At 42.6% G+C, this 13,974-nt stretch overlaps 1 protein-coding gene across 1 annotated transcript in view; it reads left to right on the top strand.

Moving 5' to 3' along the window:
• The window catches only part of Ced-12 (engulfment and cell motility Ced-12), a 34,175-nt gene that overhangs the window by 18,435 nt on the left and 1,766 nt on the right, over positions 1-13,974 (top strand). The window contains exons 9-15 of the mRNA XM_053796844.2: positions 1,461-1,621; positions 2,537-2,642; positions 2,885-3,030; positions 3,658-3,831; positions 4,619-4,721; positions 9,053-9,231; positions 10,355-10,491. Of these exons, the coding sequence (XP_053652819.1) occupies positions 1,461-1,621; positions 2,537-2,642; positions 2,885-3,030; positions 3,658-3,831; positions 4,619-4,721; positions 9,053-9,231; positions 10,355-10,491 (1,006 nt within the window). The remainder of the gene's footprint in view (positions 1-1,460; positions 1,622-2,536; positions 2,643-2,884; positions 3,031-3,657; positions 3,832-4,618; positions 4,722-9,052; positions 9,232-10,354; positions 10,492-13,974) is intronic.

The raw sequence follows: 13,974 nt of genomic DNA, 5'->3' as shown, positions 1-13,974 counted from the left end.
CATTTGAAAACGTGTAAAAAAAACTTTTATCTACATTTTTTTTTTTGTTATATTTGAAAATATGTAAAAAAAAGTAGATCTATTTTTGTAGCTACGAATTTGAACGTTGATCTGTTTGTCGATTTTAAGTCACATTTAGTGTACCATAATGCAGAAAATGGATGTTTTGTAGTATATTACCCAGAGTATCAATGTTTTAAGCAACATTAAGGTAGAATTTCAGTGTCTGCTAGTATATCAGTCAAAATTTTAGTGTTTGCTAGTACAGTGGACCCCCGGTTAACGATATTTTTTCACTCCAGAAGTATGTTCAGGCGCCAGTACTGACCGAATTTGTTCCCATAAGGAATATTGTGAAGTAGATTAGTCCATTTCAGACCCCCAAACATACACGTACAAACGCACTTACATAAATACACTTACATAATTGGTCGCATTTGGAGGTGATCGTTAAGTGGGGGTCCACTGTATATTAGGCAGGATTCCTACCTGCTTGGAGCAACTTGGAAAAAGATATGAACCCAGTTTTCAAGGAAGATTTATTATACATTCATAATTTTTGTATTTGTGACTCCCAGATTCATGAGACCTAGCAACGTAACTCTGAAATTTGGGTGTCTCGCTGGACAGTATTTACCGAGGGTAAAAGTTTACCTGTTAGTTTACATACACTTCTTCAAGCCTTGATTGATAAACACTTTAGCAACTTCAGTGTTTTGGTTACATTTTTTTGTAATAAACTGGCCATCTCCTACCAAGGCAAGGTGATCTGAAAAAGAATCACTTTCACCATCATTCACGCCATCACTGTCTCGCCAGAGATGTGCAGATGCAACATTTCAAATGTCTCTCCAAATAGCAAATATCTCTTAACTCCTCCTCTAGACTGCAGGCACTGTAAGTTTTTAATGTTATTTTATTATTAACACCGGCTGTTCCCCACCAAGGCAGGGTGGCCTGAAAAAGATAAACTTTCATCATCATTCACTCCATCACTGTCTTGCTAGAGGTGCACTTACACTACAGTTATAAAACGGCAACATTAACACCCCTCCGTCAGAGTGCAGGCACTGTACTTCCCACCTCCAGGACTCAAGGCCGGCCTACCGGTTTCCCTCTATCATAACATAATTGTACAAGTCACTGTTACATAATACAAGTTTCTGATGTAATCTCCAACTTCCTGACTTACAGGAATGGCATTTCTAGAGGTCATAAGATTGATGGACTGACCACATTGACTCAAGGCTGAGGGACTGATTACCTCATTCTCCTCCTGTTCTTCAAGTTTATCTTTTGTATGGACTGATGAAGCCACTGTGTGGCGAAACGTTTCCTCAATAAAGATACCCAAGAGTTGCACATGTGTCTAATTTAACAACATGTCGGTTCTTTGAACCATTCATCTACAGGTCATAAAAGAGTCCTGCGTGTTCATTAGTGAATTTCTCTGTCCTCAGTGTAACAGGGATGTTACGACGCGTCGGCCAGAGTACAAGAAGGAATATAAGAAACTTGGTTTCCGTAACGACATCAACCCTGCCCAGGACTTCATGGATATACCCCCGGGGATGCTGGCTCTTGACAACATGGTCTTCTTTGCCAGGAACCATTCTGACCAGTGAGTAACTTTCACACCACTGACCTCATGCTATATTTTATTGTGGCAACATTGCCCTCCCCAGGAGTTACCTAACCTAACCTAACCTAACCTAACCTAACCTAACCTGACCTAACCTGACCTGACCTAACCTGACCTGACCTAACCTAACCTAACCTAACCTGACCTGACCTAACCTAACCTAACCTAACCTGACCTAACCTAACCTAACCTGACCTAACCTAACCTAACCTAACCTGACCTGACCTGACCTAACCTAACCTAACCTAACCTGACCTGACCTAACCTAACCTAACCTGACCTGACCTGACCTAACCTGACCTGACCTAACCTGACCTGACCTGACCTGTTTGCCTATTTATTACTGCAAACATCTTGTTTTTTCAACACACCGGCTGTATCCCACCAAGACAGGGTGATTTAAAAAGTGAAACAGAAGTTTCTCCTTTTAGTAATTTATACAGGAGAAGAGGTTACTAGCCTCTTGCTCCCGGCATTTTAGTCGCCTCTTACAACACACACAACTTACTAAGGGTTCTTTTCCGGCTCCTCACTTCTGCTTGAAAATTATTCATTTCCTGAATGGATCATCCCTAAATTTATAACCCCCATTGTACTTGATTAAGAAAATTCCTCGTTCCATCAGACTCGCCCTTCTTGTACATCACTTTCTTCAAGTCTTCAATATCTTTTTTACAGTTTAACCTGAACGGGTGACTGTATGTTAGCACGCAGTGACCGCTTGCCCTGAAAGTTACTCTATAATATATTTTCTCCATGTCCGCTACATTGGAAGTGAAATCAACTGTATGAAAGTTGACACTTGTTTCTATCGATTGTATGCTGTATTACAGGTGATGGTGTGTTGTATGACAGATAACACTTGTCATTGATTGATTATATACTGTATTACAGGTATGCCAAGCTGGTGTTGGAGAACTGTTACCGCGCAGACTCGCATGAGTGTCCATTTGGTCGAGCAAGCATCGAACTGACCAAACTCCTCTGTGAGATCCTGCAGGTACGTGGCAGAGATGATGGCATTGAGAGTTAGGGGAGTGGTACTGAGGAAGACAGAAATGCACAGTAGTATGTATGGATTCTTTACATGCCAAGTAAATTCAAGTCTTTGAAAAGTGTTCGTGTGTGCTGTTTGGAATCAGTTTGAGTGATTATTCTAATGTATTTTTGCCTACTGCATTTAATGCTTTTTATCTTCATAGTATGTACTTGAGAGTGATCTTGATAGACAGTTCTTAATAGATAGGTGATGGGCCAACCGAACAGGGCCAGACGTACCATCCAATGTTCTTCTCGCATGACCACGCCTTCGAAGAGTTATTCTCCATATGCATCGTGCTTCTCAACAAGACCTGGAAAGAGATGAAGGCAACCACTGAGGACTTTAGGCAAGTATTGCATTGCGTGTAATAAAAGTGAGATTACGTTTGTAGTTACAGTAGCAGAGCTGTGCAAGTATACAGGTGATACTTGTGTAGTTTACTTTTGATTTATTTAATGATTCCAATGATGGATAACTAAACCATACCCCGGCCGGGATTGAACCCGCAGTCATCGAGTCTCAGAACTCTGTGGCTAACGCGACGGGCTGGAGTTTTGAGACTCTATGACCGTGGGTTCAATCCCGGCCGGGGTATGGTTTGTTTGCAATCGTGTCATTACGATTTCGTGAGTCATGGATAACTAAAGTGTAATGAACACTTGTAACATGCTCAATAATAACCCACAGGGGTTATTATTGTATATTTCTGTATATTTCAACCCCCTTCTGGGATCCTCTTAAGCAGAGGAGGATCCCAGAAAGGGATTGAAATATATAGGCCAATTAATCGTTAGATTTTTTGTCTGTATGTGGATTATTACTAAGCATTCCAGTGTTTAATAGATATGAGGACAGCTACTGCTAGATTGATATGATAATTTGTAACATGTATTAGGATATCTCAGGATAAATAAAAATATGAAGTCAGATTTATGAAGGAATCCATGTCCAAAGGTTTTGTCTGCTTGCTTAGCAAGGTGCTGAGTGTGGTGCGCGACCAGATCACCCGCACGATGAACCAACAACCATCAACCCTCGACAACTTCCGCACTAAGATCAACAATCTGACCTACGCTGAGATTGCTGAGATCTGGCAGCAGGAGAGGATCAACAACGAGGAGCAGGAGATGCAGGCACCGCCCATCAAGTGAGTCGTTGATCCTAAAGATGCATCACCAACAATGGTAAAGAAAAGGTGCATGATGCATAGCAAGTTTTCATAATTTAATAAAGCTCTACACAGAGCAAGACATCGCCATAAAGAAGCTTGTTTTAACGGCAAGCGTCTCCTTTCTTCACCTTCGTAGTTACAGTAGCAGAGCTGTGCAGATGTACAGGTGATATACAGTCTTAATGACCCTCATGTAGTTTATATTTGATTAACTTGATGGTTCCAGTGATTAGTAGATATAAAGACAACTTCTGATAGATAGACATGATAATTTGTAATATATACAGTGAGTCATTCAACTTTTTCATGATTATTCTGCTGTCTGGATATGGATTACCATCTTGTTACATGACTGCATAACCAGAGCCTGTTAAATGTTTTGCACTCTGGCAGGATGTAAAATAACAAACGTTTATCTGCATTCAGCATTCACTTATCTTTACTTTCCTGTGTGTTTTTAATAGTTCTTAATCTTGTAATGCACTGCTTTGATTCCCACTGAGAAAGGCTGGGTGTGAGGCCTGGTTGCAGGGGCCATTATCCCCCACAACCATTAATCCTTAAACTGTCCAAACGTAGATCTACGTTTATGTGCGTAGCACTCCGACCTTGATTTTCTCCATTTGAAAGCGTGTAAAAAAAATAGATCTACATTCGGAGCGCTACGCATGTGAACGTAGATCTACGTTTGGACAGTTTAAGGGTTAACAGATACAATGTGTGAGTGAAGTGTTGGACAGATGACTTATTTCCAGTATTTCAGAGAACTGCGGAGACAACTGGAGCCGGAGATTTTGGAACTAATCCAGCAGCATCGTCTGAGGTTCTTGGTTGAGGGAACGAGGTTCAAGTCTGCCCGTGGTGTGGTAAGTGTCTTACACAGTCCAGCAGCATCGTCCACTTTAGAGAGGCTCTCAGATTATTAAAGGAGTGGCAGTGATGGTGAAATTCACAGGTTATGTAAATTATGATGCAAATGCACTTCTAGCAAGAGTTATTAATGAATGATTGTAAAGGTGTTTCTTTGTTTGGGTCGCTCTGTCTTATTGGTAAATAAGCCACGGGAATCTTGAATCTTTGAAGAGTTTTGAGAGTTTATCTACTCTCTGAGCCCGGCCATGGGCCAGGCTCATCTGGTGCTTGCCTGGTCAACCAGGCTGTAGCTGCTGGAGGCCTGCTGCCCCACATATCCATCACAGCCTGGTTGATCTGGTACCTGGTGAAGATACTTGTCCAGTTTCCTCTTGAAGGCTTCTACACTGGTTCCAGTAGTAGTAAACAAATTAAAATTCGCAGCAACACCTGCCATTTTGCAACATCTTTAATACGGAAATGCTAAAAATGCTCACAACGCCTGAGAGGAACAAAACATGTGAAAACCACATTTTTTTTTTTTCAACAAGTCAGCTGTTTCCCACCGAGGCAGGGTGACCCACCGAGGCAGGGCGACCCACCGAGGCAGGGCGACCCACCAAGGCAGGGTGACCCAAAAAAGAAAGAAAATCCCCAAAAAGAAAATACTTTCATCATCATTCAACACTTTCACCACACTCACACATTATCACTGTTTTTGCAGAGGTGCTCAGAACACAACAGTTTAGAAGCATATACATATAAAGATACACAACATATCCCTCCAAACTGCCAATACTGCATATAGGGTTAAAAAAAGTGCATCTTTTTTTATTTTCAGAACAGAGGCCGTCGCCCACTGAGGTGCGTCACCTATAAAACAAACTTCAAATTTTTCTCCTTTTTACATTTAGTAATTTATACAGGAGGAGGTTACTAGCATCGGCATTTTAGTCGCCTCTTACAACAGGCATGACTTATGGAGGAAGGATTCTTCTCCACGTCCTCATGGAGCACATACGTATAATAAAGTTTACTTAGTGCCGTCAATAGGTAGAACATGAGGCTGTAAACTTGGAAAATTAGGATGAAAGTTTTTATATACCTGCAGAGATGATATTGATGATGAGGATTTTAACCCTTAAACTGTTCAAACGTAGATCTACGTTCACGTGTGTAGCACTCCGACCTTGATTTTCCCCATTTGAAAGCATGTAAAAAAAAACGTAGATCTACGTTCAGAGCGCCCCACACATGGACGTAGATCTACGTTCAGAGCGCCCCACACATGGACGTAGATCTACGTTCAGAGCGCCCCACACATGGACGTAGATCTACGTTCAGAGCGCCCCACACATGGACGTAGATCTACGTTCAGAGCGCCCCACACATGGACGTAGATCTACGTTCAGAGCGCCCCACACATGGACGTAGATCTACGTTTGGAAAGTTTAAAGGTTAATTGATGCTGGATGTTTTAGTTGGTATTGTAACATTTATTTGTGACGAGTTCTTTTATTCATGGTCATGGGGAAGCGCTAAACCCGTAGGATTACACAGCGCATGTGTGGGGGGGATGACGGAAGGTATTCAGGCTTAATTCAGGGACCTGGAACACAGATCCAATTCCCTAGATCAAGAGCCCCTCACCAGCATCAAGGAACCTCCCTTGAGGGGTTCATGGTCATAACTTTCAGTGTTAATTTTATTTTTGTATTTATTATTTTTTTTATTATCACACTGGCCGATTCCCACCAAGGCAGGGTGGCCCGAAAAAGAAAAACTTTCACCATCATTCACTCCATCACTGTCTTGCCAGAAGGTGCTTTACACTACAGTTTTTAAACTGCAACATTAACACCACCACATTAATTTTTATATGTTGTTTGTATTTTTCATCGGTACAAGAATAACAGTATTTATGTTTTTGCAAAGGTTACGATGTGTGTTTCTGGTTCCCTGAACTGTGCCTGAATACCTTCCATTCCCCCCCCCCCCACACACACATGCGCTGTATAATCCTATGGGTTTAGCGCTCCCCCATAATTATAATAATACAATGTCTGTTTACATTTCATAATTTGATTGGTACAAAGAAAGCCGCTGTCATACCGAGGCATTTCGAGCAGACTTAACATAATACTTAAAGACTACTTAAGTCTAGACAAATTTCAGATATTCAATATTTTACTCAATTATTAATATGAGGTGGTACAATTTGTGATACAAACATACATTGGCCTCTCATTCTTGAGGCCTACACAACTGGCCTCTCATTCCTGAGACCTACACAACTGGCCTCTCATTCCTGAGGCCTACACAACTGGCCTCTCATTCCTGAGACCTACACAACTGGCCTCTCATTCCTGAGGCCTACACAACTGGCCTCTCATTCCTGAGGCCTACACAACTGGCCTCTCATTCCTGAGACCTACACAACTGGCCTCTCATTCCTGAGGCCTACACAACTGGCCTCTCATTCCTGAGACCTACACAACTGGCCTCTCATTCCTGAGACCTACACAACTGGCCTCTCATTCTTGAGGCCTACACAACTGGCCTCTCATTCTTGAGACCTACACAACTGGCCTCTCATTCCTGAGACCTACACAACTGGCCTCTCATTCTTGAGGCCTACACAACTGGCCTCTCATTCCTGAGACCTACACAACTGGCCTCTCATTCCTGAGGCCTACACAACTGGCCTCTCATTCCTGAGACCTACACAACTGGCCTCTCATTCCTGAGGCCTACACAACTGGCCTCTCATTCCTGAGACCTACACAACTGGCCTCTCATTCTTGAGGCCTACACAACTGGCCTCTCATTCTTGAGGCCTACACAACTGGCCTCTCATTCCTGAGACCTACACAACTGGCCTCTCATTCTTGAGGCCTACACAACTGGCCTCTCATTCCTGAGACCTACACAACTGGCCTCTCATTCTTGAGGCCTACACAACTGGCCTCTCATTCCTGAGACCTACACAACTGGCCTCTCATTCCTGAGACCTACACAACTGGCCTCTCATTCCTGAGGCCTACACAACTGGCCTCTCATTCTTGAGGCCTACACAACTGGCCTCTCATTCCTGAGACCTACACAACTGGCCTCTCATTCCTGAGACCTACACAACTAGCCTCTCATTCCTGAGACCTACACAACTGGCCTCTCATTCCTGAGACCTACACAACTGGCCTCTCATCCCTGAGGCCTACACAACTGGCCTCTCATTCTTGAGGCCTACACAACTGGCCTCTCATTCTTGAGGTCTACACAACTGGCCTCTCATTCTTGAGGCCTACACTGGCCTCTCATTCTTGAGGCCTACACAACTGGCCTCTCATTCTTGAGGCCTACACAACTGGCCTCTCATTCCTGAGACCTACACAACTGGCCTCTCATTCCTGAGACCTACACAACTGGCCTCTCATCCCTGAGGCCTACACAACTGGCCTCTCATTCTTGAGGCCTACACAACTGGCCTCTCATTCTTGAGGCCTACACAACTGGCCTCTCATTCTTGAGGCCTACACTGGCCTCTCATTCTTGAGGCCTACACAACTGGCCTCTCATTCTTGAGGCCTACACAACTGGCCTCTCATTCTTGAGGCCTACACAACTGGCCTCTCATTCTTGAGGCCTACACAACTGGCCTCTCATTCTTGAGGCCTACACAACTGGCCTCTCATCCCTGAGGCCTACACAACTGGCCTCTCATTCTTGAGGCCTACACAACTGGCCTCTCATTCCTGAGGCCTACACAACTGGCCTCTTATTCCTGAGGCCTACACAACTGGCCTCTCATTCTTGAGGCCTACACAACTGGCCTCTCATTCCTGAGGCCTACACAACTGGCCTCTCATTCTTGAGGCCTACACAACTGGCCTCTCATCCCTGAGGCCTACACAACTGGCCTCTCATCCCTGAGGCCTACACAACTGGCCTCTCATTCTTGAGGCCTACACAACTGGCCTCTCATTCCTGAGGCCTACACAACTGGCCTCTTATTCCTGAGGCCTACACAACTGGCCTCTCATTCTTGAGGCCTACACAACTGGCCTCTCATTCCTGAGGCCTACACAACTGGCCTCTCATTCCTGAGACCTATACAACTGGCCTCTCATCCCTGAGGCCTACACAACTGGCCTCTCATTCTTGAGGCCTACACAACTGGCCTCTCATTCCTGAGGCCTACACAACTGGCTTCTCATTCCTGAGGCCTACACAACTGGCCTCTTATTCCTGAGGCCTACACAACTGGCCTCTCATTCCTGAGGCCTACACAACTCCTATGAGTTAAGGCTTTTCCTGTGAGTATAATTAATCAGTTTCAAATTTACAGAGGGCCAAGGACAAGTTCCGTTACTGCCGACTGTCTCCCAACCACAAGTTTTTTCACTATGACGACTGCGATGAAAAGGCTGTGCCAACTATAGATGAACTAAGCAAGAAAATCAGCATTGTGGACATCAAGAGTATTGTAACTGGCAAGGAATGTCCTCACATGAAGGACAAAACTGGGCGAGTATCATATATGTGTGTGTCTGGATTATACAGGTTGGATCCATTTTACGACGGTTAAGTTCCAGCAAAACAGGGTCATAAAATGAAATACAACAAAATCAAATTATAATGTAATTAAACGAGTCCAAACATACGTATATTGCGTGTTTGGACTCACAGGTGTTGCTGTCTTACTGAGTTGCAATTTTTTTTTATTTTCAATTTTTTCAAATTTTTTACTCTACTTTTCAAATTCAAATTCAAAGTTTATTCTCTATAAGGATTACAATGCTGAGTTTACAGAATTTGGTTATTATGTGGTTTACACGTAGTAAAATAATAATTACAGAGTGTACCACTAGAACACCTAGCATGGCTAGGCATTTCGGGCAGACTTAGACAAGGTTTGACAAGGTTAGACAGACTTTGACAAGGTTGTTAACGTGAACAGTCATAAAATGAACCATTGTAAGGCGACCTACCTGTAGTCCGCTTTGTTTTGCAAGATGATTGGGTGTTAGATCAAGCATGGTGTGTGAGTGTATTAGATAGGAGTGAATGGAGACGAATGGTTTTTGGGACCCAACGAGCTGTTGGAGTGTGAGCAGGGTAGTATTTTGTGAAGAGATTCAAGAAAACCGGTTAGCCAGACTTAGAGTCGTGGAGGCGGGAAGTAGAATGCCTGCACTTTAAAGGAGGCGTTTGGGATATTGGCTACTTAGAGGGTCATCTAAGTTGTCGTATCCGGGAACCTCTGCAAAGACAGTGTTTGTGTGAATGATGGTGAAAGTGTTTTTCTTTTTTGGATCACCTGCCTGGGTGGGAGATGCCGATGTGTTGAAAATAAAAAATATAAATGATATACAGTATTAAAAAGAAAGTTGATTATTATTATAATCATGGGGGAGCACTAAACCCGTAGGATTATACAGCGCATGTGGGGGGATGGAAGGTATTCAGGCTCAATTTAGGGAACTGGAGCACAGATCCAATTCCCCAGATCAAGAGCCCCTCACCAGCATCAAGGAACCTCCCTTGAGGGGAAAAGAAGATTGAATCTTTGCGAGTTATTTATCGTTATAGTCAGTAGACTTTTGTATTAGGATGTGTAGCATTAATTACATTTTTTTTACTTTTGTAGAAAGAAGAATACATACCAATTGTCTTTCTCGCTCATTTTGGAAAGCAACAACGTCAATGAGACTAACAGCGTAGACTTTGTCGCACCCGACGAGACGGTCTTCAGCTACTGGGTGGATGGCGTCAATGCACTTCTGCGTGAGTCTCTCTCTTTTTTTATCCTCAAGGTCTAAAAGGGTAAATAAAACAAAATACTGTAGTATGTGTGGGTGTTCTGCATCCCAAACAGAAGGCAGGTGTAGAATGAATTTTATTTTGGCAATATTTCTGTTTAGAGTTTTATTAAATTGACGAGTCGATAAACTTTGCAAAGAGCTTAATAGAGTGAGGACCAAGTCTACCATTTCTTGCTCGGACTGACCCGCAGTAGTTCACCAATACAGTGGACCCCTGGTTTACGATATTATTTTATTCCAGAAGTATGTTCAGGTGCCAGTACTGACCGAATTTGTTCCCATAAGGAATATTGTGAATTAGATTAGTCAATTTCAGACCCCCAAACATACATGTACAAACGCACTTACATAAATACACTTACATAATTGGTCGCATTGGGAGCTGATCGTAAAGTGGGGATCCACTGTATAAGAAACAATTTCCATTACAGTCAGCAGCACATCTTTGTATCCCTTGAATGTTGTTTCGAGTTTGCGTAATTCATTTTGTAAAATAGTAAATCCCAAGTGGATATAAAGCGCAAAATAACATTCTGTATATATCAGCCTCAGTCAATAGAAACTTTCAGTAAAACCTCAAAGTCGCTATTTTAAACCAAACACAAGGTTAGAAGCTTATTTTTTCCATCAGGGGCAACAATTTTTAAAATTGTTCACTCGTGTCTAGGCTCAAAATGTTGCTATACGTAACTCTGGCATTAATGACATAGATCTGGGGGTAAGACAATTAAAGGGTTAAAGCTGCACGTCACCTGTGCACCACCAGTCAAGAATACTTTATAATACTTAAACGAAAAAGCATATATCACAATATATATGCACTTTACAGTGTACATATTACACTGCTGCTCTGTATATACAAAGTGATGTAGGCAAACAGTTTTTTTTTCTCATTTTTTTCATGCAAGTCAATGGTATTTACCATCTCACTGATCATCGTGTATTTAACCGATATTATGAGCGGTAACCCTCAACATTCTCACTTCCATCCAGCATCAGACTTGCCTCTCCATATTTATCACTTTTAAAATGAATACTGTACCACCTAATTTGTATGTTATATCCAGTCATGTCTCCTTGTTCTAGTATCTTTGCCAGTTTTAAACTTATTAACCCTATCTGTGCTCTATAGTATTTTTTTTATTATTATTATCACACCGGCCGATTCCCACCAAGGCAGGGTGGCCCGAAAAAGAAAAACTTTCACCATCATTCGCTCCATCACTGTCTTGCCAGAAGGGTGCTTTACACTACAGTTTTTAAACTGCAACATTAACACCCCTCCTTCAGAGTGCAGGCACTGTACTTCCCATCTCCAGGACTCAAGTCCGGCCTGCCGGTTTCCCTGAATCCCTTCATAAATGTTACTTTGCTCACACTCCAACAGCACGTCAAGTATTAAAAACCATTTGTCTCCATTCACTCCTATCAAACACGCTCACGCATGCCTGCTGGAAGTCCAAGCCCCTCGCACACAAAACCTCCTTTACCCCCTCCCTCCAACCCTTCCTAGGCCGACCCCTACCCCGCCTTCCTTCCACTACAGACTGATACACTCTTGAAGTCATTCTGTTTCGCTCCATTCTCTCTACATGTCCGAACCACCTCAACAACCCTTCCTCAGCCCTCTGGACAACAGTTTTGGTAATCCCGCACCTCCTCCTAACTTCCAAACTACTAATTCTCTGCATTATATTCACACCACACATTGCCCTCAGACATGACATCTCCACTGCCTCCAGCCTTCTCCTCGCTGCAACATTCATCACCCACGCTTCACACCCATATAAGAGCGTTGGTAAAACTATACTCTCATACATTCCCCTCTTTGCCTCCAAGGACAAAGTTCTTTGTCTCCACAGACTCCTAAGTGCACCACTCACTCTTTTTCCCTCATCAATTCTATGATTCACCTCATCTTTCATAGACCCATCCGCTGACACGTCCACTCCCAAATATCTGAATACGTTCACCTCCTCCATACTCTCTCCCTCCAATCTGATATTCAATCTTTCATCACCTAATCTTTTTGTTATCCTCATAACCTTACTCTTTCCTGTATTCACCTTTAATTTTCTTCTTTTGCACACCCTACCAAATTCATCCACCAATCTCTGCAACTTCTCTTCAGAATCTCCCAAGAGCACAGTGTCATCAGCAAAGAGCAGCTGTGACAACTCCCACTTTGTGTGTGATTCTTTATCTTTTAACTCCACGCCTCTTGCCAAGACCCTCGCATTTACTTCTCTTACAACCCCATCTATAAATATATTAAACAACCACGGTGACATCACACATCCTTGTCTAAGGCCTACTTTTACTGGGAAAAAATTTCCCTCTTTCCTACATACTCTAACTTGAGCCTCACTATCCTCGTAAAAACTCTTCACTGCTTTCAGTAACCTACCTCCTACACCATACACCTGCAACATCTGCCACATTGCCCCCCTATCCACCCTGTCATACGCCTTTTCCAAATCCATAAATGCCACAAAGACCTCTTTAGCCTTATCTAAATACTGTTCACTTATATGTTTCACTGTAAACACCTGGTCCACACACCCCCTACCTTTCCTAAAGCCTCCTTGTTCATCTGCTATCCTATTCTCCGTCTTACTCTTAATTCTTTCAATTATAACTCTACCATACACTTTACCAGGTACACTCAACAGACTTATCCCCCTATAGTTTTTGCACTCTCTTTTATCCCCTTTGCCTTTATACAAAGGAACTATGCATGCTCTCTGCCAATCCCTAGGTACCTTACCCTCTTCCATACATTTATTAAATAATTGCACCAACCACTCCAAAACTATATCCCCACCTGCTTTTAACATTTCTATCTTTATCCCATCAATCCCGGCTGCCTTACCCCCTTTCATTTTACCTACTGCCTCACGAACTTCCCCCACACTCACAACTGGCTCTTCCTCACTCCTACAAGATGTTATTCCTCCTTGCCCTATACACGAAATCACAGCTTCCCTATCTTCATCAACATTTAACAATTCCTCAAAATATTCCTTCCATCTTCCCAATACCTCTAACTCTCCATTTAATAACTCTCCTCTCCTATTTTTAACTGACAAATCAATTTGTTCTCTAGGCTTTCTTAACTTGTTAATCTCACTCCAAAACTTTTTCTTATTTTCAACAAAATTTGTTGATAACATCTCACCCACTCTCTCATTTGCTCTCTTTTTACATTGCTTCACCACTCTCTTAACCTCTCTCTTTTTCTCCATATACTCTTCCCTCCTTGCATCACTTCTACTTTGTAAAAACTTCTCATATGCTAACTTTTTCTCCCTTACTACTCTCTTTACATCATCATTCCACCAATCGCTCCTCTTCCCTCCCGCACCCACTTTCCTGTAACCACAAACTTCTGCTGAACACTAACACTACATTTTTAAACCTACCCCATACCTCTTCGACCCCATTG

The sequence above is a fragment of the Cherax quadricarinatus genome, chromosome 98 (genome assembly GCF_038502225.1).
Source record: "Cherax quadricarinatus isolate ZL_2023a chromosome 98, ASM3850222v1, whole genome shotgun sequence".
In the NCBI taxonomy this organism is placed as follows: domain Eukaryota; kingdom Metazoa; phylum Arthropoda; class Malacostraca; order Decapoda; family Parastacidae; genus Cherax; species Cherax quadricarinatus.
The sequence above is the reverse complement of the archived record's forward strand: the minus strand, read 5'-3'. Positions and strand labels throughout refer to the sequence as shown.